The sequence below is a fragment of the Chiloscyllium plagiosum genome, chromosome 9 (genome assembly GCF_004010195.1).
Source record: "Chiloscyllium plagiosum isolate BGI_BamShark_2017 chromosome 9, ASM401019v2, whole genome shotgun sequence".
NCBI classification, from domain to species: Eukaryota; Metazoa; Chordata; class Chondrichthyes; order Orectolobiformes; family Hemiscylliidae; genus Chiloscyllium; species Chiloscyllium plagiosum.
This window is the reverse complement of record NC_057718.1, coordinates 77133308-77160140: the sequence shown is the minus strand read 5'-3', so window position 1 is coordinate 77160140 and position 26833 is coordinate 77133308. Positions and strand designations below refer to the sequence as shown.

General features: G+C 39.6%; 1 protein-coding gene across 1 annotated transcript in view; it reads right to left on the bottom strand.

Moving 5' to 3' along the window:
• Nucleotides 1-26833, bottom strand: part of LOC122553260 (centromere protein J-like) — a 68869-nt gene that overhangs the window by 28515 nt on the left and 13521 nt on the right. The window contains exons 2-4 of the mRNA XM_043696845.1: nucleotides 10798-11049; nucleotides 5827-5937; nucleotides 2471-2615 (exon numbers count right to left, since the gene is read on the bottom strand). Coding sequence (XP_043552780.1) covers nucleotides 2471-2615; nucleotides 5827-5937; nucleotides 10798-11049 — 508 coding nt within the window. The remainder of the gene's footprint in view (nucleotides 1-2470; nucleotides 2616-5826; nucleotides 5938-10797; nucleotides 11050-26833) is intronic.

Genomic DNA, 26833 nt, shown 5'->3' with positions numbered 1-26833 from the left:
ACAGGGTGACTTTCTGGCACAGGATGTTGGCATTCCATTATACCATGACAACCTATGGCTGTAAATGACTGAACTTTCCCCAGCTACTATCAAGTAAACACTTTGCATGGAGGTGATGCTGTAAGAATGTGTGAGACCAGAAATTGTTAACCATCAGTTCAATGTAAACTCCTACCAAGTCTTCAAACAAATCTTCAAATGATTCTTCAAATCTTTAATTACATATTTTCAGAGCAACTGTTAAAATAGAATTTGTAGAATTGTATTGCATAGTAGTTGTTTTTATGTACCTAAATTTAAAATATTTGCTGAATGAGTAGCTCACAAGAGGTGTGAGATTTTCTATTCCTTTCATGGTCAGCTGGTGAGTTAATGAATGGACACCATCAGACAAGGCCCCTATGTAAATGTGAGCAACATTTTCTTCAAATTCTAGGTGCATTGTAGAACGAAATTTAATGACCTCACCAGGAGTATCAAGGAAAGCTTCCCGTACACATCTTTTATTCTTTCTGCACTGATGTGAAGAACCCTATATCAAATCTGCATAATCTTTTCATCCCCTGCTTCTCAAGGTTATCCATAAATTCATTTAACCTCTATTCTGTTCTTAAAGCTGCTACACCGCTACAACTCTTGGCTACACTTACTGTTCCCATACATCATCAAATAAACAATGGTAAACTGGTTCATACATGTAGAAAGTGAAAACCTCTCCCTAATTTTCAGAAAAATCTTACAAGAGTAAAGTGAGGTAGAGAGGCAGAAGTTGTTGAAAGAGTGATCCAAAACTTAGAGCCGAAACAACTAAAGGCAAGGGCACCATTGGTTAGGTAAAATAACTGAGGATGTACAAGAGGCCAAAATGAAAAGGATGCCAATATTTTGCAGGATTGTTGGTCCGGATTAGATTAGAGAGGTAAGAATGGACAAGACTATGTGAAAGTTGAAAACAATGATGAAAATGTTAAAGTCATGATGCTGAATGACTTGGAGTCAAGTAAGGTCAGAAAGCACTGGGATGATAAGGCATTCTGGAGAGAGACTGCTGTTATGAAACTTGTGAAAGGGCTCAGAAAAGACTTACAAGGATGTTGCCAGGGTTGGATGGTTTGAGCTGTGGGGAAGAGGCTGAATAGGCCGGGGCTATTTTCCTTGGAGCATTTGAGGCTTAGGGGTGATCTTATCGAGGTTTATAAAATCATGAGGAGCATGGTTAGGGTCAACAGACAAGGTCTTTTTCAGGGGGTAGGGGAGTCCAAAACTAGAGGGCAGAGGCTTAAGGTGAGAGGAGAGAGATTTAAAAGGAACCCAAGGGATAACTTTTTCATGCAGAGGCTAATGCATGTATGGTACAAGCTACCAGAGGAAGTGGTGGAGGCTGGTACAATAACAACATTCAAAAGACATCTGGTTGGATATATGAATAGGAAGGGTTTAGAGGCATAAGGTCCAAGTCCTAGCAAATGGGACTAGACTAATTTAAGCTATACAGTCGTCATTAAATGAGTTGGACCAAAGGGTCTGTTTCCATGCTGTGAAACTCTATAACTATGAGCTGCATGAAGGAAAAAAAAATAGTAAATTCATCCCTAGTGAATGCACTATAAAAGAAAGGGACAATTGGGGTTACTAGTCATGATAAGCCAGAGCTGAAACAAGATGTGGTCTTGGCTAACAGGCTGGCAGGCCCAGGGAGGTAGCAAGACAGCAGCAAGATTGAAGAATACTGAATGGTTGGATAGGGAGTTGGCTAACAGAAGTGTGGGTTACGGCAATGAAGAGGGTCAGCATAAATAGCAATTGAGCAGTAAGCAAAGAAAAGCATCCTTTGGGATTAATTTTTAGAATCAACGAATGCTAGGACAATAGATTATTTTGTCCATTAACCTTTTACAACTTTCTGAAGAGCAAAGCAGTTAATTCCATTCTCCACTCTTTCTCTTTTTAAAGCTGCTAATGAATCTACTTCACCATCGGTCAGACAGTACATTCAAAGTCTTAACTGCTCATTGCATTAAAAAGGTTCTCCCTTATATTTTCTCTTTGTTTGGCCAATTGCCCTGTGTTATCAAGCTTATAACCATTAGAGATAATTTATCATTATTTACTCTATTTAACCTCTTCATACTTTCAAACAATTCTATCACTTCTAATTGAGTTTGTCATGGGAATAGTCAGGTAAATGTGTAGGGCAGGTCTGAGTTGCAAGCCCAAAACATAGACGGGGGCAAGGTCAGATCATCTGGTACAATTGTGTCACCTATAATTCATAGATCTGTATTAACTATAATCTAATTAATAACTAATAATTGTCCCTCCAAGTATTTCAAACTAAGATACTTCAGATACAGTATGGCTAAATTGTGACACAAAAATGCAGGACAAACCAAAAATGCTTGCAAGTTAAAAAAAACTTCTGATGTCATATAAGAGAAAACATTCAACATAAGCTATCCTTTGCTCTTACCTTTCTTCTAGCCCCTCTGGTTTCTTGGAATTTCTTTGAATGCCAAATGGAGTGACAGCATGTTGCTCTAATTGTAGTTCACCTTTTTCCTCATTGATTGGAGAAAGATTCCTAGGACAGTTTTCATCCTCAGGAATACACTCATCTACAGAAATATGGGATTTAATTCAAGTTCATTTAAGTGGCTGCAACATTACATTATCGTAAGTACTTTTATGAAACAATACACGTCGGTCCAGAGGCTGAAGTATTTGAACAATTCATGATCTATTAGAAAAGCATATCCAGTTTCAGATTTTTTTAGCTCTTGGATGGGGAGCAGAACAATTTACTTGTTTTTCATCATTCTATATCCTATATTGTATTCTATGTCTTATTGTACCTGGCTGAAACATCAAGCTTGAGGAAAACAGACCATCCAAAGTCTAGAAAGTTGCAAATTGTGGCTCTAGGGAAGCACAAAGTAGTTTGTGATAAGACAAGATCAGTAAAGATGATCTCAGGATGGTGAAGGAGGAAATATTATCAGTGAGTAGAGTATTCTAATACATGAGCCCTTATTAAGAAGATGACTTAAGGAAGATCGAATGTAAATCAAGAGGACAAATAAGACTGGGGAGTTAGACAACATGAAATTGAAAAGGCACCTGCAAGCAACCAAGAAGCATAAAACCATGAGGGCGTAGAAAATGGCAGAGGATCTACTCCTAGACAAGTCATTAATGCATTAGATATCTTATGTCACCTTGCATTCTTGAATAAGTATGTGAATTCATTGATAAATTGATCTGATGAATGAACCGCTTTGCATTGTGGATTTGCACTCAAAGAGAAGCCAGCCTTATTTCATGTGGCATATTTGTCCTTTACTACAGAAATTAGAAATTTATCACATTTACCTTGCTGGAATTCAAAATAGAAATACAATTACAAGAGCAGGTAGGTGATTTTTAAAGCACTTATACACCTAACTTTATTCATTAAATCAACTATCATATATTGGTGATAGAAGACAACGTTTTTAAATACAAACTGACTAGAAATCCACAACCAGATTGGTAATCCAGAACTCTGAGTGAATGCTCCGGAGACATAAGTTTCAATCTCAACATGGTAGATTTGGATGGAAAATCAAATTCAATAAATATCTGTAATAAAAATCTAAACTAATAGGTAGCTTGTAACCACTTGGCATTAATTGGTATTCAACCCTTTTGGTTTACTAATTCCCTTTGGGAAGGAAATCTTTGCTGTGTGTCTGCAATCACATGTAGGTCAGACCAAGAAACGCGGGTGATTCTTAACTGCCCTCTAGACAATTAGGGATGGAAATAAATGGTGGCCTAGCCAGCGATGCTCGCATTCCATGATTGTTTTAGAACATAGAACATAGAACATAGAAGAATACAGCGCAGTACAGGCCCTTCGGCCCTCGATGTTGCGCCGATCCAAGCCCACCTAACCTACACTAGCCCACTATCCTCCATATGCCTATCCAATGCCCGCTTAAATGCCCATAATGAGGGAGAGTCCACCACTGCTACTGGCAGGGCATTCCATGAACTCACGACTCGCTGAGTAAAGAACCTACCCCTAAGTTTTTGTTTAGAAAAGCACAAACTGGCCATCTTCCAGCAGAACATGGAGAATACCATGCAACTAACTTTTTTCAAAACACTTTGGGGTGTTTGGGAATGTTGAAAAATCTATTGGGCAGATCAGAAATGATGGAGATTCAGCTTCTAAACGAAGAACAGCATAAACTTGGATTTTCAATAGACAGGCAATGGACAGTTAACCAAAAGATGTATATTTACAATTGCACACATCCACACACAGACACATAATTGCCCAAGAGACCATGTAGTCAGTAAATGAGTCACATCAGAACTTCTTTAGTTTTTACACCTACTGAGCTCAACATTAAATTATCTCAGTCAGAGGAATGGCAGGTATACCACAAATAGCATCAGTTTTTTTCAGAAAAGTAAAAAGCCAAGCTAATGGATTGTGCACCTTATTTTGATTCAGCAACCCTACTGGCAAGAGCTGGCTCTAAGGAAGCTAAGTATTTTGTGAGAACAGAACTGAAATTAGTCTCTGTAAATCACTGTTGAGGTTCACACATGAATAATGGTTAGTTCTGTGATATATCAGAAGAATCCGAACAACAGAGGAACTATACAACATTTTCAGAAAGAGAGCAGAAACAAATAATTATGACAGCAAAGAAAAGGCATTTGGAATAAGGCAAATAACCCCATGCAATATATCTTGGATTATAGCAGAATGAGGCAAAGCTGGTCAAGCAATACAAGACAGAAATATTCCAAGGATGGGGCAGGTCTTTGAGCTAATAAAGTCTCTGTTGATGTTTTTCTGCATATATTCTGAATCCACTATATTGTTCCCTGCCAATAGCCTTTATTATTTATCCTTTTCAATAAACCACTCAATTACTTTTTTGTTACAAGTATTTATGGTCTCACCTCCAGGTTTCTGGGAGACAATTACATGTTCTAACCATTCTCTGCATTTTTTGTCCCTTCACTTTTTCTGTGATTACGCTTAATTTGTCAATCTTCATTTCTGTCTTTTCAACCGAACGAACTTAAAATGTTAAAAGCATATAGCAACTTTTACAATCTTCAAGATAAGATGTCTTCTCAGTTCCAACTAAAAAGTTCAAACTTTTCATGTCTCCTTGAATGGCATGCTGGCACTATGGTTAGCACTGTTGCTTCACAATGCTAAGCACCTGAGTTTGATTTCAATCTTGGGTGACAGCCTGCGTGGAGTTTGCACATTTTCCCGAATCTGTGTGTATTTCTGCCAGCTGCTCCTAAAGTCTAAAAAATGTGCAGATTAGTTAGATAAATTGCCCGATAATATCCAAGGATGATTAGCCATGGTTGTACAGGGTGTCAGGGATAGGGTATATAGTGCTTGTAACAAGGTCAGCAAGGTTGACCTCACAGAATATCAGTGTCCTGATTGGGGTTGTTAATCTGGTCCAATCAGAGAGTCCTGGCTGACAGATACATAAAGGATTGTAAAAAGATCTATTCACTCTGAGAGCTGGCTCTAAGAAAGCCAGATCAGTGTCAAGGAAAGTTAGGAGGAAAATTAGTGCATGCCAGCAATCTCTGACATTTTAGTCATCCTTTTGGCTGGGTCAATGGAGTGGGAGGTTGCTGCATGTGTCCTGAAGCTGTTCTTTAACTTCAGTGATAAATGAATCTGACCAAGAAGAAATTGATGCTAAGTATAGTATTTACTTCTACAAAGGGGAGAGTACCTCAAAACAAACATTTAGGATTCCCTTTGTCTTTAAACAACTTGATTTTTAATCTTACCTAGACTTGTTTCTGCCTCCTCCATCTGCAATTGTAGTCTGGAAACATGTATCTCAGGTTTCTCATTAGACAAATGCTGCACCAAAATAGAATTTTCAGCCATCGAATCACCTATCACACAAAACCCAAAGAGTTTATAACAAGAATATTAAAGCATATCAATTATGATTTTTTCAACTAATGCTGCTATAAAATATGAAATTTCACAGATCTTAAATATACAATGGTTATTGAAGTACTGTAACAGAAATGTTTAAAGATTTATATTCCAAACAGCTTAGCCAGGAAACTGGGGTTCAAGTCATACCTGTTCCAAAGGTGTGCCATAACGTCTCTAAACATGCTGATTAGAAATATCTAATACATGTTACATTTGTCTATTTCTTGGTAAGTGTCATGATATTTGTCCCAATTCTTATAACCTCACTCATTTTGGAAATTGGCAACCAAATCAGATATAGCATTAACAGGCAACTGTATCAGTACAATGTATTGCATTGCATTGCATTGTATCACTATAGTCTTAACAGACCATAGGACTCCTCTTTCATTAGAAAGACAATTGGTGGTGATTTAACCTGAGGGCCATTATACCTCAGATGAGAGGAGAGTTTGAGAAGGAAAGTCCTTCATGGTAACCTCAGCCAGTGATAGGAATTGAACCCACACTTTTGGCATCAGACTGAGCTAAACTTTCCCCCACAAAATATATTACCAACCCTTGCAGTTTTCTAAGCAAATAACTCATCTTCTCAGCCCCTTCTATTGAGGGGAGGAGAGAAATCTTTCCATCAAGTAGAGATAAAAGTAGGGGAAAATCTAGATGTTAGTGATAATTATATTATGCTACAAGGTTTTAAAAAGGGAAGTCCACAAGTGTGACAGAAATCAGAATAATAGATTTATTTTGAGGGGTCATGAGTAGAACTTGGGAAAATAGAATGGACAACAGTATTATCATACAATTTTGCCAATACAACATGAACTGGAAACATAGGTTGACAGAGTCCAGGAAAATAAAACTTCTTTTAAAAATACAAACAAGCTAGTCACTAATTATGTATCATGGTGGGATATAACAGTAAAATTGATGGTAATGAAGATATACAAAGTAGATAAACATTAGGGAAGTATGATATTTGGAGCATGCTAAGAAATTAGGAAGTAAAAACAACAATGAGGCAAGTCAAGAGGATCTATGAAATAAAATTTTAAAGACTGTTAATACATAACTTCTTTACATGGAAAGAATAAGGAAAGAACAAACTTGTCTCACAGCAAAAAATTAGCTAGCTCAGGGAAGGTCAACTGGTCAACAATGCAAAATTGAGATAGAGCAGATTGATCACTTGTTCTCATCTGATCTTCAGCCAAGGGTTCACTTGTGATTGTAAGCCTATAGGTAATATTTTTACAGTTTTTTTTGTAGTGTACTTTGTTTTAATAAAGACATTGGTTATATTCTGTGGTTAGAACTGTCTTGGGTTATTGATACCCAGAGTAAACCTGAAGAACTAGAGAAAGTGGAAATAAAGACCTACACATTGAAGCTGTGAAAATACTTTACAATTACCTTTCAGAATGTTCCATATTCCTCGGCTGGCTTCTATCTTTATCACATACTGTCAGTTCTGATGTCCTTTTAATGGGTTCTAATAATCCTGCACCAGAGGAAACCGGAAATCTGATTTTCAACCCCATCCAAGATGGAGAATTGAAACTCACTGGGGGTAGGTATACACTTTGCACCGTAGTTAGACCTTTCCTGTCGAGGAAGGCAATTTGAGTAAGGAAATTTCCCTACATGAGAGAACTGCCTCAGTTTAAAATGATATCTCACCACACGCAATTTTTGCCCTAAGGAATGGTTGCATGTAGGCATCAGAATCATACCCACCAACTCTGGAAGCAAGTCCTAGGATGCAGGTCCTAGGCAGGCATGAGAATGGAGTTGATAACTCCACTGACTGGAGTTATACCTGGTCCAAATGAAGCTGGTTGTGATTATGAAAGATTAGTCATTTCAGTCACAGAAATCTTTGTTGGCCACCTTCCGGACAGAGTTCGAGGCTCAACCATCTTCAGCTGCTTCAACAATGATCTTCCTTCCATTGTGAGGTCAGAATTGAAGGATTCGCTGATGATCACACAGATTTCTCAGATACTGAAATAGTCCATGTCCAATTGGAGCAAGACATAGACAATATCCAGGCTTTGGCTGACAAGTGGCAAATAACATTGTGCAACACAAATACCAGGTATTGACGATATTATCCAGAGAGAAACTATTTAATGACATAATCATCACTGAATACCACATTATTAACATCCTGTGGGTTAATGTTCTGCAGAAACTAAACTGGACTAGCCATATGAATACAGTGGTTAAAAAAAGCAAAGCAGGCAAGAAGGAAGTACCATTTCCCAATTGCCCCAAATCCTGTCCATGATCTACAAGGAACATGTCAGAAGTGTAATGGAATTCTCCTGAAAGATGTGCAGGTGAACAGCACACAAGAAGCTTGATGTCATACAAGAAAAAGCTGCTTACTTGATTGTCACCACATCAATAAACATCCATTCCCTCCACAACTGATGTTCAGTAGCAGCAGTGTATACCATCTACGAGATGTACTGCAGAATTTCATCAATGCTCCTTATAGAGCACCTTCCAAACCCATGACCACTTTCATCTAGAAGGTCAAGGGCCTTAGACCCATGGGAACAAAATGACCTTCAAATTCCTCCAAGCCTGTCACTATCCTGACTTGGAAATATACTGCTGCTTGTTCAGTGGTGCTGAATTAAAATCCTGAAATCCCTCCCTAATGGCATTATGGATCCACCAAAACAAAATGGTTTGTAATGGTACAAAGCCTCAGCTCACCACCACCTTCTCAAGCGCAACCAGGAATGGCCAATAAATGGCCCCATCAGGAACATCCACAATTTATCATTTTTTAAAATCACCTCTACAGTACTCGTCTGCTCTAACCTCCTACTTCTATGTTCATTAGCACATGGCATTGAGAGTAATCTGGAGATCACTTCCTTTAAATTCCTGCTTTTTAATGTTTTTCCCAATTCCTTAATCATTGCCTTCAGGACCCCATCCCTTTGTCTACCTATGTCCTTGTTTCTAAAAATGGATCCTGACCTCTTTTTGTGCAATTCCAGAATGATTCACAACTGCTCAGTGACATCCACAACCCTAGCACCAAGAAGGAAACATACTATCCTGAATTCATGACTGCAGCCACAAAAAAACCTAACTGTTCTCTTGCCTTGAGAAGTCCTTGTCACTATTCCTTCACCAATCTTCCTTGTACTACTCTGAACGATTGAACTGCTCATGGATCCACCCATCTGGCTCTGGTTGCACAGCCACCAGATAAACCATCAGTTTCATCAGTGTTGTCACGAAGTTGGTATGTAAAAATGGTAAAGTTGGAAAATGGGGGAAAGCATGGTGTCACCCCCTTTAAGATAAAGTGTTTATTATGCTTAGATGTTTTAAAAATGAATGTCTGTGAGCAAGCATCTGCAAGTGCTCAAATTGACATATGGCTTTTGCCCGAAACGTTGATTTTACTGCTCCTCGGATGCTGCCTGAACTGCTGTGCTTTTCCAGCACAACTAATCCAGAATATTGTATCAAAGAGCCAGTCAGCAGGTCCAAGCAGCATTTTTACGCAGACAACAGTTTAAATTCAGCCAATTAATTTTAAAAGGCACTTGGAGACTAAGGACCAATTAAAATCAAATCGAATGGTGTTGACATCCTGAACCCAATCATATTATAAGAATTTGATGTGTCATAGGGGTATATAACAGAGGGGCAATTAGACAGAGAGAGAGCACCAACTGTCATCTAAAGAGAGAGCAAACCCGCCATTTGAGAAAGAAATATCGGGCTGTTACAAGAAATCTCCACGCTCTCTAAAAAGCATTATCTATAAGGGTACACAGCACATTTAGCTAATATTCTTGAGACCAGAAAATAACTGAGAAGGTAATTTGGACAGAAGAATTTGACAGAGGTGTACAGAATGGAAGAATTACAGAGAAAACATTCCCAACAGCAGAATCAGCGAAGAGGATGAGGACTATTCTGGAGGACACATTCTGTGTGAACTTTGAGAAACTAAGTTTTAATTTATTGTTGTTATTACCTGAACTTATATAAGTGGGACCTGTGTTATTGAAACAGCATACCGATAGAATCTTGTTTTATTTGGTAATAGGTACATGGAGAGGAATTGTTCAGTTTGTTAGTTGTTCTGTTAATTTTTTTCACTGTTGGAGTTAGTTAAATAAATTGTTGCTTGTCAATTGTAGAGTGAGTGAAAGGATTTCATTTCATTTAATCACCCTCTATAACAGATTGTAGGGGTGAGAGGTAGGTTATACGACTTGTCATGCTTCTTTATCAGATTACGAGGCGAGGTTATCGTCTAGGGGTGTTTTGGTTTTAATTATCAGAGAGGTATCTACATCCACTTTGTAACAGTATTCAGAACGGAGTACAGGCTAGTAAGTAAGATAAACTTAGAGGACTCCTGCACTCAATTTTCCTGTTCCTCGGATGCTGCTTGACCATGTTTTTCCAGCACCACTCTAATCTAGACTTTTTCTTTTTGACCCATTCACTGTCTCTCCGTGTATGCTTAAGATGTAGGGTAGCCACAGCTATAAACATGCTGCCAATGTACCTCTCAACCTCAAGGATACACAGTGACTAAATGCTGCTCAAGTTTCAACTGACAATACTTCCTGCACAAATCGTTAAGCAAGAAACAGGAAGAAACCTGCAGCTCCCACATTGCATGGAATGTGTACTCTTGAGCTGGGAGCCATCCTGCCTTTACCTTACTTCTTAATAACCTTGTTACTGCTAACTTTGCCTTGTTGTTTCTCAGCTAAGAATATTTACATTTACTTTAGATCAGAAGTAAAACCTTATTGACTAACCTGAGTTTTGAGGTGGGGGTGGATACATTGCTGTCTGAGTAGGATCACTGCTAATTGGTGATGTGGATGCACTTTCTTGTGCTGGGGATTGGATTATTTGGACTAATGGAATGCAAAACGATCCTTTAGCATTTGAAGAATTTTCATTAGCAGAAGGGCCAGAGAATTGAAAAGCAGTTGTGTTGATCCCTGGAGACAAGGCTGCAGAAAGACCAGTCAATGGAGACGAGAACCCTATCGGCAAAGTAAAACCTGCAGTAAATACAAATTGACATGAGAGAAAGAAAACAAGTTTGCATTTATATAACATCATTCATGAGCTTAGGTCAGCATAATGTACATCTGAGCAAGTAAAATATTTTTGACATACCAAAGGATGCTGAAACAAACTAGCATTTTTTTCCACTGGCAAGTTGAAAGTTGGGAGCAGATTTGATAGATTTTTTTAAAACATTCATGGACTTTATAAGTGGAAACTGGAAGACATTTTCATATAGGAGCCTATTAGGAAATGCTATACCACAATTAACTAATAAAGCTGAAATACTAACATAATTTTATAAACAAAGAATATAAAAGGGAATCAGACCACAGAGCTCAAGTTGAGAGTAAAATGGGCTGAGTGGATGAAAAGCTGCAATTTCTACAAATCTATATGCTTTAGTTTATTTGCTTTCTGCTAATTCTGAATGGCAATGAATGCAAATTATGAAATCTTCAGAGACTGTGGCATTAAACACCCAAATTCCTCTAATATTAGATAGGAGAGATCCCAGATTGAAACTTTGCTTGATAGGACATAAGTTTAAATTTTACAGTTGGTTACTGTGAAAATTAATCACTGGGGGCTGCTCTTGATCCTTAATAAAATACAATAATATGAGTTTATTATGCAAAAGAAAATAAAATAAAGCTATGTATATTATTTAGAGAGATGTTAACAAAGACAGCATCTATAAGTACCATTCCCATTGTAACTATTTAATTTCTTAGTTAACTGACTCCAGTATTGATGGTCTAGAGTCATCTTTCCAGTTCTAATGATCCAAACTTCTTTTAATTTCTGACATCTTGAAAATTTCTCCACAAACCCACACTGTTTGGGGTTTCACAAAATTAATTTGCTCTTCTGCTAGGGTGAAACTGTTTGTTCTGGACTGAATTTATACTACGAGTAGCCTGTGCTCTGTTTTCTCTATGTTATAAACAATGTTCCTTGTATTGTTTTCTTTTACACAGATCCCTGGGTTGGTACATCAATCACCATACATAGACCCTCGGAGCAGCTGTACACACAGCCATGCAGCTCAGAAAGGGATGGTAATTATAATTAATTAACATCACATGTTAGTATCCTGCTATGCACTCAATCATAAGTCATATGATTTCTTGGAAATTATGTAGTTAGTTCACTGTTCCAAATTATTTTGTCTTCTTTAAAAAAAAGTTACCTTTACAGAAACGAAACTACAAATTGATTTTATCTCCAGTTTAAAATTTAAATTCCGGGGATCCAAGATGGCTGCACCCTGGTAAGATCATGTTTGCTGGGCTCTGCACTGCAAAACCAACCTGACAGAGCCAGAACCCATCCAAAATACTTTACTGTGTGTAAAAACACAGTAAAGGAGCTGGAAACCTGAAACATTTTACTTCCCTTTGTCCTTGCAGCTGGAGAATGCCGAAGAAAGGAGTAAGCTTGCCCGGGACCGAGACCATGGTCCAGCCCACTGAAGCAGCAGGCTTGCTGACTCACCAGACCCTGGTTGAGGAGTTGGCCAAATTTCGAGGTCCTGGGGAGGCAGATCCAGGAAAAAATTGAACAGAAGCTGGCTCCTGTCTCTGCTATGCTGCAAGACCTGGGAAAAAGGACTGATGAGCTCAAGCGCTGGGCTGCTGGGGTAGAGGCAGAGACTGACTCCTCCAAGAGCCAGATTGAAGCCCGGGAAATGCAGGTCCAGGTCTGTTGGATCTGGTAGACAATCTCAAAAACAGGAGTAGAAGAAAGAAGAACCTGCGTGTCATTGGCAATCTTAAGGGGACGGAAGTGAGCAACTGGTGAATTTCTTCGAGAAGTGGTTCCTGGAGTTCCTTGGTTTGGAAGCTCAGACGGGAAGGATAACAATTGAAATAGCCCAACGGATAGTGGCTCGAAAATCAGGTGCGGATTAGCGCCCATGCCCTGTCCTGATAAGATTCCATCATTATAAAAACAAGCACAGGGTCATGGAAGCCTCTAAATCCAGGGGAGGGAAATGAAGGCGTTGGTATGTGGCAGCTCCAGGGTCATGTTTTTCAAGACTTCTTGGCAGCAGTGGTCCAGAAAAAGAAGCCCTACAATGTTGTGGTTCTGTTCACCGAGCTGGGAATTTGTGTTGCAGACGTTTCGTCCCCTGTCTAGGTGATATCCTCAGTGCTTGGGAGCCTCCTATGAAGTGCTTCTGTGATGTTTCCTCCGGCATTTATAGTGGTTTGAATCTGCCTCTTCCGGTTATCAGTTCCAGCTGTCCGTTGCAGTGGTCGGTATATTGGGTCCAGGTCAATGTGCTTACTGATTGAATCTGTGGATGAGTGCCATGCCTCTGTGCCATGGTACAGAGAACACCTAACGGAGAATTCACCACAAAGGTATACAGGAAAGCAACACACACAGACCAAGTCCTGAACTACGAAAGCAACCACCCCAACACACACAAAAGAAGTTGCATCAAGACACTATTCAAAAGGGCCATAACACACTGCAGTATACCAGAACTGCAAAAAGAGGAAGAAGAACACCTATACAATGTATTCGCCAAAAACGGATACCNNNGATCTGTATCCATGAACACCAACTAGCCACGAAACGACACAACCAGCTATCCTTAGTAGCCACACTGCAGATGACAAGCAACATGAATTTGACTGGGACAACACTACTATTATAGGACAAGCCAAACAGAGAACAGCCAGGGAATTCCTAGAGGCATGGCACTCATCCACAGATTCAATCAATAAGCACATCGACCTGGACCCAATATACCGACCACTGCAACAGACAGCTGGAACTGACAACCGGAAGCGGCAGATTCAAACCACTATAAATGCCGGAGGAAACATCACAGAAGCGCTTCACAGGAGGCTCCCAAGCACTGAGGATGTCACCTAGACAGGGGACGAAACGTCTGCAATAAATTCCCAGCTCAGCGAACAGAACCACAACAACGAGCACTCGAGCTACAAATCTTCTCACAAACTTTGAAGCCCTATAATGGCGTCGAGGAGATTGAGACAGCTTGGGATCCAGTATTCTTTAAGATATCCAGCGGTGCTTCGGATCAATCATAACAGATTCAACATTTGTTCGACTTGTCAGAGAAAGCAAAGAACTTTGTGGACGTGCTGACTTAAGTCGAATGTCCGAATAGGCATAGAGGACAGAGCTGTTCGAATTTGCTTTTCTTTGAAAGGACTTGGTAGAGTCTCCTTTCTGGTAATAAGTTGCATGAAATGATGTCTGGGATGGATAGAGTATTTATTTCTAATTTCTAAGTTATGTTAAGGGGTTGGTGACATATTTATTTTTAGTCTTCTTGACTATCGTACTAACCTTGCTTTTGGGTGTTTTTCTCCCTCTACCGAATGGTCAGTGTATGTGGCGCGACCCTAGCTGGTAGGAGTTGAGAGGGTGGTTGGGATGGTTAGTAGGGTTATAGGATGTGTAGGTACCTCCATAGAATGGGGGGGTAAATTCCTCCATCAGTGTCTTTGGCGATTTTTTTGTTTTTCTCTTTTTGCCGTATATATTTTTTATATGTTTGTAGATTTGTTGAATGTAGTTATTTTAGTCTGTGTAATTTTAGGGTTCTGTGGATTCTTTTGCATTAAAGCTCAGCGATCGGTAGCTCTTCCTCTCTGGAGTCTGAATGGTGCTGTAGAAGTTTATGGCTAAGGATGTGTTTAAGTGGTGCATCTGGAATATTAAGGGGAGCCACTCACCTGTCAAGGTACTTTCTACCTTAAAAGGGAGAGGGTAGATGTTGCCTCATTACAAGAAACACACTTGGATAACGCAGACAATTTGAAGCTGCAACAGAATGGGTATGACCGGGTTTATTTTTCATCTTTCAATATGAGGAGTAGGGGGGTGGCCATTTTAGTTGAAAAGAATCTCTCATTTAAGTTATTAGAGTGCATTAAAGACACATACAGGAGATTTGTTATCCTCAAAGCTTTGATACATGGGGAAGAATATGGGATCTTAAATGTGTACTTACCCCAGCCCACCCCCTTAAATTCTTGACAGATGCACTTTCTAGACTGATTAACCTTGCATCTCAAACTATCATTGTAGGACAGAATTTCGATTGTCTCATTGACGCCACGGTAGACAGATTGCCCAAAGGGTGCCAATATCTTTTTTGCGATCTAAACTATTAAGGGATTTGTGTGCTGAATTGGGGTTGGTAGATGTTTGGAGACACCATCACCTTACTGGTAGGGATTTCACATTCTTCTCGAACTCACATAGATGCCATACCAAGATTGATTTTTTTTCTGACCCCCGCAGCACATCTAGGCTCTGTGGTGTCATGTACACTTGGCAATATCACTATTTTCGATCACGCCCCAGTGTATTTAATGATTAAGAGTAAGGCTCGAGGCACTGGCAACTGGACCCCTTCATCCTTAAGGATAGCAAGTTTATTGAATTCTTTTCAACTGGGTTCAGTGCTTTCTTGGATATTAATTCAGACTCGGCCAGTGGCCCATCCATTCTTTGAGAAACAGCTAAAGCCTATACTAGGGGGTTAGTATTCAGCCAGTAAGAAGCAATAGATGGTTGAGCAGCAACGCTTGCTCGAGGCATGTCTGAAAGTAGCTCAAAAGGCATACTTTGACAGGCTCTTGCTGGCTAAACTGCAGAGGATCACAGAGCTCCAGTCTACGCTGAACTTCATGCTCACATGGACAGCCAAGACAGAGTTTATATTTGCAAGTCAAAGGCTGTTTGAGCATGGGGATAAGTTGGGCAAGTATCTAGCATACCTTGCTAGGAAGAGGAGTGCCCTCCAAGCCATTTCCTTGATCAGAGAGGACACTGAAATTTGACCTACGATTCTAAAAAGGATTAATGCAGCATTCCGGAAATTTTACTCTGAATTATACCAAACTGAAGCAATGAGAGTGAGCCGGTTAGGAGGTCAGGATGGAGTCCTTTTTTAAGAATTTGGGCCTTCTGGGAATGACCCCTGAACACGAGTCTTTCCTCAATGCCCCATTGTCAGAGGAAGAGGTTCAGGAGACTGTGAGGCAGCTCCAGAATGGGAAGATGTCGGGTCCTAATGGGCTCCCCAGTGAGTTCTGTGGGGAATTTATAAGTATATTGTCAGGGCCGATGCTTAGTATGTTTAATGACTCACATAGTCGTGGCCTCCTCCCACCATCTCTAACAGAGGCGAACATCTCTCTCATTCTGAAAAAAGGGAAGGCCCCAGAGGACTGTGCTTCCTATGGATCTATCTCACTCCTGAATGTTGACTTCAAAATTTTATCCAAGACTATGGCATTAAGGCTAGAAACTGTAATGCCCTCCATCATTAAAGAGGACCAGAAGGGGTTCATAAAAGGTCGCAGATTGACAGATAATGTCAGGAGATTACTTATCATGATCCAAGTATGTCAATAGCAATAGGTACAGGGATTGGTGATCTCCTTAGGTGCGGAAAAGGTACTTGACAGGGTCAAGTGACCATATCTTTTTAATACTTTGAAGTGGTTGGCCTAGGAGAGACTTCCATCAGGTGGGTGGAGGTTTTGTATAGTGATCCTCTTGCCACTAATGGTGTACGGTCAAGCAATTTTAATATCTGTAAGGCTATCCCTTGTCACCATTGCTTTTCATATTGGTGATGGAACAGCTGGTGGAGCAATACGCAGGGATCCCAATACAACTGCTCCAGAAATGGGGACAAAGTCACATAAGATCACAGATGACGTTCTTGTCTCCTTATCAAACACAACAGTTTCAGTGCCACACCTGATACAATGCATCAACTTGTTTCGTAGCTTCTCGGGTTATAAGATCAATTTTGCGAAGTCAGAGGCCATACCCATGGGTGGTCTCCCGAAAGTGCCTGATCCTGAGGGCGGATCTTGGTTCCCCTTTAGATGGTCGCAGGAGGGCTTTCTCTACTTAGACGTATTTGTTACTCCCGTTTTTGATCAGCTATTAAAGCCAATTTTGCCCATTTATTCGACAGAATCAAGCAGGACCTTCGTCGATGGGAGGCACTTCCAATCTCTTGGTTAGGTCAGATAGCCCTCATTAAAATGAACAATCTGCCCTGTCTGTTGTATCTTATGTGAATGCTTCCTCTGCTTTTTACTAAGCAAATATTTAGAAGACTGAATGGCTGGTTTAGTCCTTTTATCTGGTATTGCAAGCGGCCCGTAATTAAATTGACTAAACTGCAGTTACCTTATAGACCGGGAGGAGTGGGTCTCCCAGATGTCAAAAATGATCAGTTAAGCTCATTGCTATCTTACATGAATGACTGAGCCCGGGGGGGTGGGGGTGAGAGACTGTCGTTCACTTTGGTTGGACCTTGAAGCATCTCAGGCGAGATGACCCCCTTGTTAGCCTGCTGTTCTTAGAATAAGTGAGAGCAGTTAAGGAATATTGCCACAGCCCAATAGTCATCAATACTGTCAAGGCATGAAGGGCAAGGCATCATGGTGAGGGCAATATTGCCAAAACATAATTTTTGACACCCATAATTGGTATGCCAGGCTTTCAGCCAGGGACAATGGATTCTGGGTTTAAAGTATGGGCAGCTAGGGGCCTATCTTGCCTGGGTGATTTATTCAAAGGGGACATACTGACGTCTTTTGACCAGTTGGCTAGGAAATATGAATTCCCCAGTATGGACATCTTTCGGTCCTTCTAAATTAGAAACTTCATACAAAAACAGACCACACTTCTAACTGATCCTTACAGGTCTGACATGGCGAATTGGGTGTTCAGTACTGAAAGTACATTATCTGTTAGCAACGTTTATCATCTATTGGAAGACGGCCCCTTGGATCAGACCGAACGGCTTTGTAGGATATGGGTGAGGGAGTTGGACGTTGAGATGTCTTCTGAAATATGGGAGGATATCAGGGAGAATACAAGAAGGATCTCAATTTGCAACAGGACCCACGCTTTGCAATTGAAGATTCTCGACAGGGCACATCTGGCCCCGGATCACCTTGCTAAAGTTAAAGCGGGAGCATCTCCAATGTGTTCTAAATGTAAAGTGAGCATAGGCATGGTTATTTGTGGTCTTCAGTCTTGCCACCTGCTGGCATACTGGAGTGCTGTAGTAGGCAAAATAGAAAAGGCCTGGGGACGGAGGTGGAGATGGACCCTGTATCTCTTCTTCTTGACTTTGTTAATTCTCTTTCATTAGATGCACACGAGAAAAGGCTTTTCAGTATCCTCACTTTTTGTGCCAGAAAGAACATTCTTTGAGGGTGGGTGTCGGAAAATCGCCTGAGGCTGACGGGCTGGCATAAGCTAGTCAAGGAGCTCATCCCCTTGGACTTTCTGACGAGTAAGGTGCACCATAAAACTAAGAATTTCTATAAGACGTGGCAACCCTTTTTGGACTATTTGGGTACAGATTTGTCTACAAAACTAATAAAAGCCTTTATATAGCCATGGCAATGGCTAGGTAATGGGTTTGGTATCCAGAGGGGAGGAACTATGAACATATGAATATGTATAAGCTTGTGCGTTTGATCATCAAGAGCTATTGTTTTGTCTTGCTGAGCTGTGTTACAGTTGTTATCATCATTATTATTGTTAAGATTTTCCTTTTTAGCTTAGTTGTTAGTATTTATTTGTGCAATTAGCGGTTTTGTTTTTAATACTGGTTTGAATTGTTTGGTTTTGTATTTGTTGTAATATTCAAAAGAAAAAAAATTATTTTTAATAAAAATATATTTTTTAAAGTTTAAATTCCAAATTATAATATTCTACCTTTATCACATCAAGTATCTGAAACACTGTTACAAAACCTCTTTACTGTGTTCAAGGTACTGATGGTAATGTGGACCTTATTGCTCAACTATTGTTTGTGGATATATAGTTTCATAAACTGGGTTGAAGACGACAATAGAAAGCAGTAACAAAAAACAAAAATTGCTGGAGAAACTCAGCAAGTACGGCAACACCTGTGGAAAGAGAAACACGGTTAACGTTTCAAGTCCAGTGAACCTTCTTCTGAACACCTTCAGATTCACTCTTGCATTTTCATTTCATGAACCTAGTTTTCTTCATTTCTCTCTATACAAGAAACAATAGTATTAGGAATTACCATATTCCAATCGCTAATTAGAACTACCAAAATATTGCTACCAAAATATTCAAACCTATGATGTATAAGTGTACTGTTAAATTTCACGTAGAGATAAAGAATTTCAGTGACACTTTCCGGTTGCTCCCCATGAGAATACATAAATATAACTGATGGTTTACCTGCTTAATGACTTCACTGCTTTTAAATCTCCTTGACCTAGTGACAGATGCAAACTGATTGTGGGGAAAGAGATTCCTTTCACAGACGTTGTGAGGAATAGTGTTACTGCTGATTACAAAGTTCAATATTACATGTACCTGTATTGATTCCAGTTTGAACAGGATGGAGAAAGTCAACTTTTGTAAACTTCCTGAGACAGAATCTTCACTACTCAGTTGTAGATAACCAGAAAGATAGATTTAAAGTAATTAACAAAAGAACCAGAAAGGGAAATGCATCTTCTTATGTAGTCAATTATTAGGATCTGGAAATTTTGAAATTTTGTAGCTGAATGTTTTCTGGAAGCAGATTCAACAATAGCTCTCAAAAGGGTAGCTCATGGATCTGGAAATATTATCAGAATTATACGGAAAGGATTTGGGGAGTAGGACTAATTAGATAGTTCTATCAAGGACCCAGTATAGGTGCAATGTGTCAAATGGCCTCCTTCTGTACTAAACTATTTTAAGATGTTATGAAAACAAACCTGATCTTTCTAATAAGCATAAGTGGAAAATATAATACAAGAAACACCATTGTGCTTTCAAAAGACTTTCTTAACCATTGACAAGTTTGTAATTGGTAACCATAGAAATGTAACCTGGACACTCTTATAGCCCAGTAAAGTTTCTGAACAATAAACAAGCCAGTGCAGCAATTCAAAGTACAAAGCTCTATTAAGTTACATTTTAAGACAAGCAATAGAATATTCAAAGTACCTAACCTGGATAGCTATTCTAGAGATACATAGAAACTTAAGGAATAATTTTTAAACTACTTCTTCACCCCATTGCTACACTTTGTGCTTCCCTAAATGAAATGTGCAAAACATGCCTCGACATGTCTCTGACTCCATTTCAAACATTAAATGGAAATCTTCCAGGTTACATGTATAACACATCTTAATTTAAAAGTTAGCTTCTGATTATCAAAGTGAATCCAATACCTCAGAAATTCCAAAACATACCGAGGCTGTTGCTGAGACAGGAAAAAAAAGAGATATTACAAACAGAATTAACTTAATGAAGGTTGGTATGTGGGATTAAGTATGCTGTGCTTTGCAACTGATGAACAATCCGTTCCTGACACAAAGCAGAAGGGAAGAAGTATAGACAAAAGCTGGTCCATCATCCTTTTTACAATTCCTTGAGGCATTTGAGGGGAGAAATTGAATAAGACTTGAAAACAAGATGAGGGTTATAATATATAGTTAGCATGTGCGTGTTTGTTGCAGTGCAGTCAGCATGGGAGCTTTGTGTTACCTGCCCATTTGTATCATAATAGTGCAAAATGAATTAGGTTGCATATCTTTGCAGAAGGTCTAAGTTTTTGCAAAGTTGGCATCACCTAAAGCTATGCTGCATTGCTAAATATCAGCTTCCTTCTCTTAAAGGCAAGTGTAATCTGTTTTGCAGCAGGTGTTCAAAGTGACTGGACAAGATTGCCTGACTTATTCAGTGCTAATGTTACACTTGGGCAAAGAGCAATGGGAGAGGCTATCCATTGCTATAATATAACTGGCAGAATTTTCCAATAGAGATCAGAGTAACAAGAATGGTGACAAATGCATATCAACAACATATATGATTAAAAAATGAGACCTTCTTTCTTAGGACTAAGGTTAGGCCATTCTACTTCTTGAGTAAGCTCTGCGCTTCAATAAGAATTTGACTGATCCATTATAACCTGAAATCTATATTCCGGCTGACTACTGATAATCTCCAATCTGGACCAACAGTCACCTTGTTCACTCCTTTCAATACTTAAAGAAATTCTTTGTTTTTATATTTCTGTTAGTTTTCTATCGTACTCTACTTTTTCGCTGTTTATTAAGTTTTAGGTCATTCTTTTCCTTTGTTTTATATTCTGTCCAATCCTCTCACCTACCATCTGCTTTTGCACAATTATATGTTTTTCTTTAAGCCTGATATAATCTTTAACATTTCTCCTTAACCACAGATGATAGGTCCTTTGCATGGAATTTTCCTTACTCATTGGAACATATCTATTCTGTATATTCTGAACTATCTCCTTAAATATTTGCCAGAGCAGCTCTTTGACCTATCCTCTGTCTTCATAATTTCCCTTACATTTTTTAAGAACAGTCGCAGACCCAGTCTGCTCTTCTTCAAACTGAATGTAGAATTCAATCATATTGTGGCACTCTACTAGGATAACCTGGCATTCCTAAATGTGACACTCTCTCATCATTCAAAACATGTTGTGCTCTTTTACCTTTTTAAATTAGGTTAAATACATATAGAACATGCCCTTATATTCCATCTGCTATAGTTTTGCCCACTCACTATCAATTGATATCCCTCTTCAGCCTCTTCCACATTGCTTACTTTGTTGTATCATCTGTGAACCTGGGTTATAGTGCTGGCCCTATTTGAAGTCATAGCCTGTGGAAGGGCTGTAAACATTGAAAATGATGGTATCCACCTTTCCATACCCCACTCCTCTGGAACAGTTCATTCTTGATAGAGAAACATATGGGCAGGGTCTACGTGTGGTGAATTACTTACAGGAATGACCTACAACTAGGGTGAAAAAAAACACACAGGTACCAATTCCATAGGATGGGGTGACTGTGCATAATTTCTGCTGTAGAGGATGCACATTAGGACTTTGATGGATTGGAATACATAAAAAGGGTAAAAATATACAGTAGTATGCCTGCCAGAAAACTTGCTTCCATTGTCAAAGAGCACGGAGAAGTTTTGCACTGACTTGGCAAAGGGTTGACCTTGGACCCTATGCTTTTCAATGTGAAAGTGGTAGCCAACTCCATGTGAACATTTGCAAACTCAACCAAATATTGGAGTGGCAATGCTGCCTCACAGCACAAGGGACCCGGGTTCAATTCCAGCCTCGGGTGACTGGGTGGAGTTCGCACATTCTCCCTGTGTCTGTATGGGTTTCCTCTGTGTGCTCCAGTTTCCTCCCACAATCCAAAGATGTGCAGGTTAAGTGAATTGGCGATGCTAAATTGCCCTCAGTGTTCAGGGATGTGTAGGTTAGGGGCATTAGTAGTGTAATAGGGTAGGGGAATAGGTTTGGGTGGGATACTCTTTGGAGGGTTGGTGTGGACTTGTTGGGCCTATTTCCACACTTTAGGGATTCTCTGATTCTATGATGCAGTACATGTTGACCAATATCTCACCATCTATTGCAACACCAGCAGAAAGCTTTTGAATGCTGCAGTCAAAGCACAGTCTGAGGACATCCAATCTCACCTTTTAGCCATATAAGCAATTACCTCCCAAACAGGCTCAAACTGTTTCCTTCATGGCTACAGATGCCAGACCTCAAAGAGGTCCCTCGCAGCACTAAACTGCAGTTTTCATAGAATTCCTATGTATGGAATTAGGCCATTAGGCCAAACGAGTCCCTAATGACCTTCCGAATAGCATCCCTCGCAGAGTCAGCGTGCTACCCTATCCCTATAACCTCTATTTGGCCATGGCCAATCCAACTAAGTTGCACATCTTCGGATTATGGAAAGAAACTGGAGCACCCAGATGAAATCCACACAGATACAGGGAGAACGTACAAACTCCACACAGACAATCACCCAAAGCTGGAATCAAACCTGGGTTTCTGGCTCCAAAGATGACAGTATACATTTTTTCACTAGCATCATTCCACCAATTCACTCGCTGTTTTCTGAGAGCCATTCAGTGAAGAATGCTGATGCTGGGCTGAAGTTGTATAGTTCAAAAGCAGGCCTTTGAGGGCCTAAGCTGCCCAAGAGCAGCATGCAAGGCCATCTGCTGTCACCACCAATGAAAATCTGAAGATTTCTTGCAGCAACACTGCAACTATTGGAATAACACTGCATAAAGGCAATAGGTCAGGCAAAGGGAATTGCAGGACATGCATCAAAGGAATGCACAAAAGTGCTTACCGAACTTTGATATTATATTTTGGATGATTTCCATGATAAAATGGTTTTGGAATGGTTGTATTTTGGCATTTTTCATTTCAGTGTTAGCACAGTGTTACCAGACAAAAGGTGAAGTATGCTACTGGGTAGAATAGGGATATGAGCTTGTCGTGAATAAAACTGTACTCAGATGAGGTGATCCCATTATTCCAGCCTTCTGCCTTCTTTGCTTCTCCCAGTCCTCTCTTCTTCTTCCTCTTTCTCAGTTGGCACCTATTCAAGCTGGCAAGGCTGAGAAAAATGGTAACATTGTCCAGGCCATGATAAATTGTGACAGAGAATGACCTCTTTCTATGTTATATGCTTTAGTGAATACTTCCTTCAGAGTAATCCAGGGAGTGGATACTTAACAAGTTATAACTTTTATTGAGACCATCATTATTTTTCTTTAATTTTTCTAATTTTTGACTTGTAACTGAGATGAAATTGAAAATTCAACTTTGAACAGCAGCTTGTTTTTAAAAAGCACAGAACAAAAGACTAATACTTGCTGTTGGGAAAGATAACGCAGGTTAAGTGATTCTCTAAGAATACTGTAGACAAACTGGAGAAGGAGGATAGAGGCAATTAATCCAGGAAGTGGGACTATGAAGGTCTTCAGCAGTTTACCATGAGGAATGAGGAGGTATTGGAGATTTTAGTAGGTTTAAATAGACTAATCACAGGTCTGGATAAGTTATATCTCAGGCTGCTATAGGAGATGACAAAATTACAGGGGCTGTGATCAAAATTTTTCAAAAATGTTTCTTTGGCTATAGAGGTGGTGCTAGAGGACTAGAGGACAGCTAATGTGGTTCCAATTTTCAAGAAGGGTAGTAGAGATAAACCAGTGAGTATTACATCAACGGTAGGGAAACTATTGGAGAGAATTAATCTCCACTCAGAGAGACAATGTTTTATCAGGGATAGTCAGTTTGGCTTTGTCACAGACCGATTATTTTCAACAATTTTTTGAGGAGGTGACCAAGTGTGAGGATGAAGGTAGTGCAGTTCATGTAGTTTATATGGATTTTAACAAAGACTTTGACGAGGTCCCACGTGGAAGACTGGTAAAGATAAAAGCATACCTGTTCCAGGGTAACTTGGTAAGTTGGATCCAAAACTGGCTTAGTGGTAAGAAACAGACAGTAGTAGTAGAAGGCTAATTGGATGATGGATGCCAGTGTCTGGAAGTGTATCAGAGGACTAAGTGTTGGCTCCCTTATTATTTGTGATACATATGAATGATATAGAATAAAATGTGAGGGAGGAGATGATGAGTAAGTTTGCAAAGATTTGACATGAAGATTTGCCAGGTATTCAACAGTGCTGAAGAAGGTCTTAAGTTGCAAGAGGATATAAACAGATTGGTCATGGGGGAGTTGGTGACAAATGGAATTTAAACCTCATAAGTGCAAGGTGATACACTTTGGAATAAATAATAAGGCAAGGGAGTACTCAAAGAATAACAGGACACTAGGAAGCTCAGGAGAAGATGTATCTTGGGGTCATTGTCTGCAGATCCCTTAAGGCAGCAGCTAAGAACACTAGATTATAAGAACAGGGGGTTATGTTGGAGCTGTACAAAATTTGGTTCAGACTTATCTGGAGTAATTTGCAATTCTGTTCACTAAACTATTGGAAGGATGAGACTGCACTGGAGAGGATGCAGAAAAGATTCACCAGGATCAGCTCTGAAGAGAGGCCAGGTAAGCTTGGGTTGTTTTCTTTAGAGCAGAGACGGCTGAGGGGGAGTCCTGATTGAGGTGTATAACATTATGAGGATTAGAGAACAGCTATTACCTTTAACTGAAGGGTTAATTACAACATGCATAATTTTAAGGTGAAAGGCAGGAGGTTTACAGGATTTTTAAGAAAGGTTTTTTTACTCAGAGCATGTTAGGAATGTGGAATGCATTGCCTGGGAGTATTGTTGAGGTGGGATACCTCACAGCCTTTAAAAAGAAATTGGATGAGCACTTCAAATCTCGTAACATACAAAGCTATGGGCAAAGTTCTGGAGAATGGGACTAGTGTAGATTTAGGGTTATTATTTCATCTGCGTAGACTTGAAGAGCCAAAGGTCCTCTTCTATACTATATGATCCTATACAATATACAGGAGACTATATCCAGATGTTTGAAAAGCATTTCCCCCACCAGATCCTATTTTCTCAAGTCTGAATGGCCAAAGTCCCAGGGAGTACAAATCGAATGCTTCAAAAACACTGAAGGTTTTAGCGAAGTGCGGCAGCATTGACATTAATAACTAGAGGAAACTTGCAACTAATCATTCCAAATAGCAACAATGTGCTCCCTATGCTACATTTTGCTTTATTGCCTTAATGATGAGACAGCACAGTGATAGAACAGGAAAGAAAATGAAGCAAACCTGCAGTCCTGACCCCACTATCTCAATGGATATCCTGTCCCTATTCACAAAGATCTGCAAATCGAAAATCAGGTTGTTCAATCCTATGAAGCTCCAAACAGAAGCTGGAGTATGCATTATCCTTGAATCGAGTGACAGTCAACAACATTACCAAAGTACCTGATGTTGTTGATAATGCTGATGTGGCAGCATTGGTTCCATCATATGCATGGGTCAAGCACCAGGGTCTTGACCCAGTTGGATAATGATAGCCATTGTTGCCAAATAACTATTTTTGTCTCAAATCCTGAGGGATAAGTAGAGTGAAACAGAACGAGGGCATCATAAATGGTGCCAGGATTGTGCATTCATCTGCATGCACTCAGCATGTCACAAATAAACTGCATATCTATGGAAGGAAACCTTCTGTGGCAACAGCACATCTCCAGAGCTGGTTGCAGAAACTGGATGCAAAGCTACATACTGTATATACAATTCACGGAGTACTGAATTATGGGAAAGCATTTATTACTCTAAAATTGTAAAAGTTTTCAGACAATCTACTGTTATGCCAAAGTCCCAAAAAGCATAATTTATTACAGCTATTTTGTTCTATTTAAGATTGAAATCTAATTGGATACAGAACAAATATAATCTTTAATTTTGTTCCAACACAACCAGAAACCATTCCCCTAAAAGTAGGTTATTTTCATATTTCATCTAAATATTGGAGGCTTACAGTAACAACCCAAATCAACTGCCATGGCAATCTTTCCTGCCTTTTACTGGACCCTATTAATTGCATCCACCCAACAGCATAGCCAAGATTATGTTACCTTAGCTCTGCATTATTTCTTATAAAAAACAGATTAAAAAAATAAAAACACTAGCTTGAACTGTTTCTGAAGTATGAATCCACACCATAGATATTAGTTGCAAATCATCTTTAGATCACATTTTCAGTAAGATAGAGTTTTTGTTTGCCCATCAAATCTAATCTAATCTCCCTTCAGCACCAGTAGCGCCAGTGAGGAGTTTTGAAGAGCCATAAATGCCCAGGGGCTGGTCTAAATGGCCATTGAAGGCCATGGTGGAATGTGAAACCTTCATCATTAACTAAAGGAAATGGGGGAAAAAAGCAGCAACAAGAGTGTCTTTATACATCAGGACTCCTCATGTCCATTACCGTCACTTT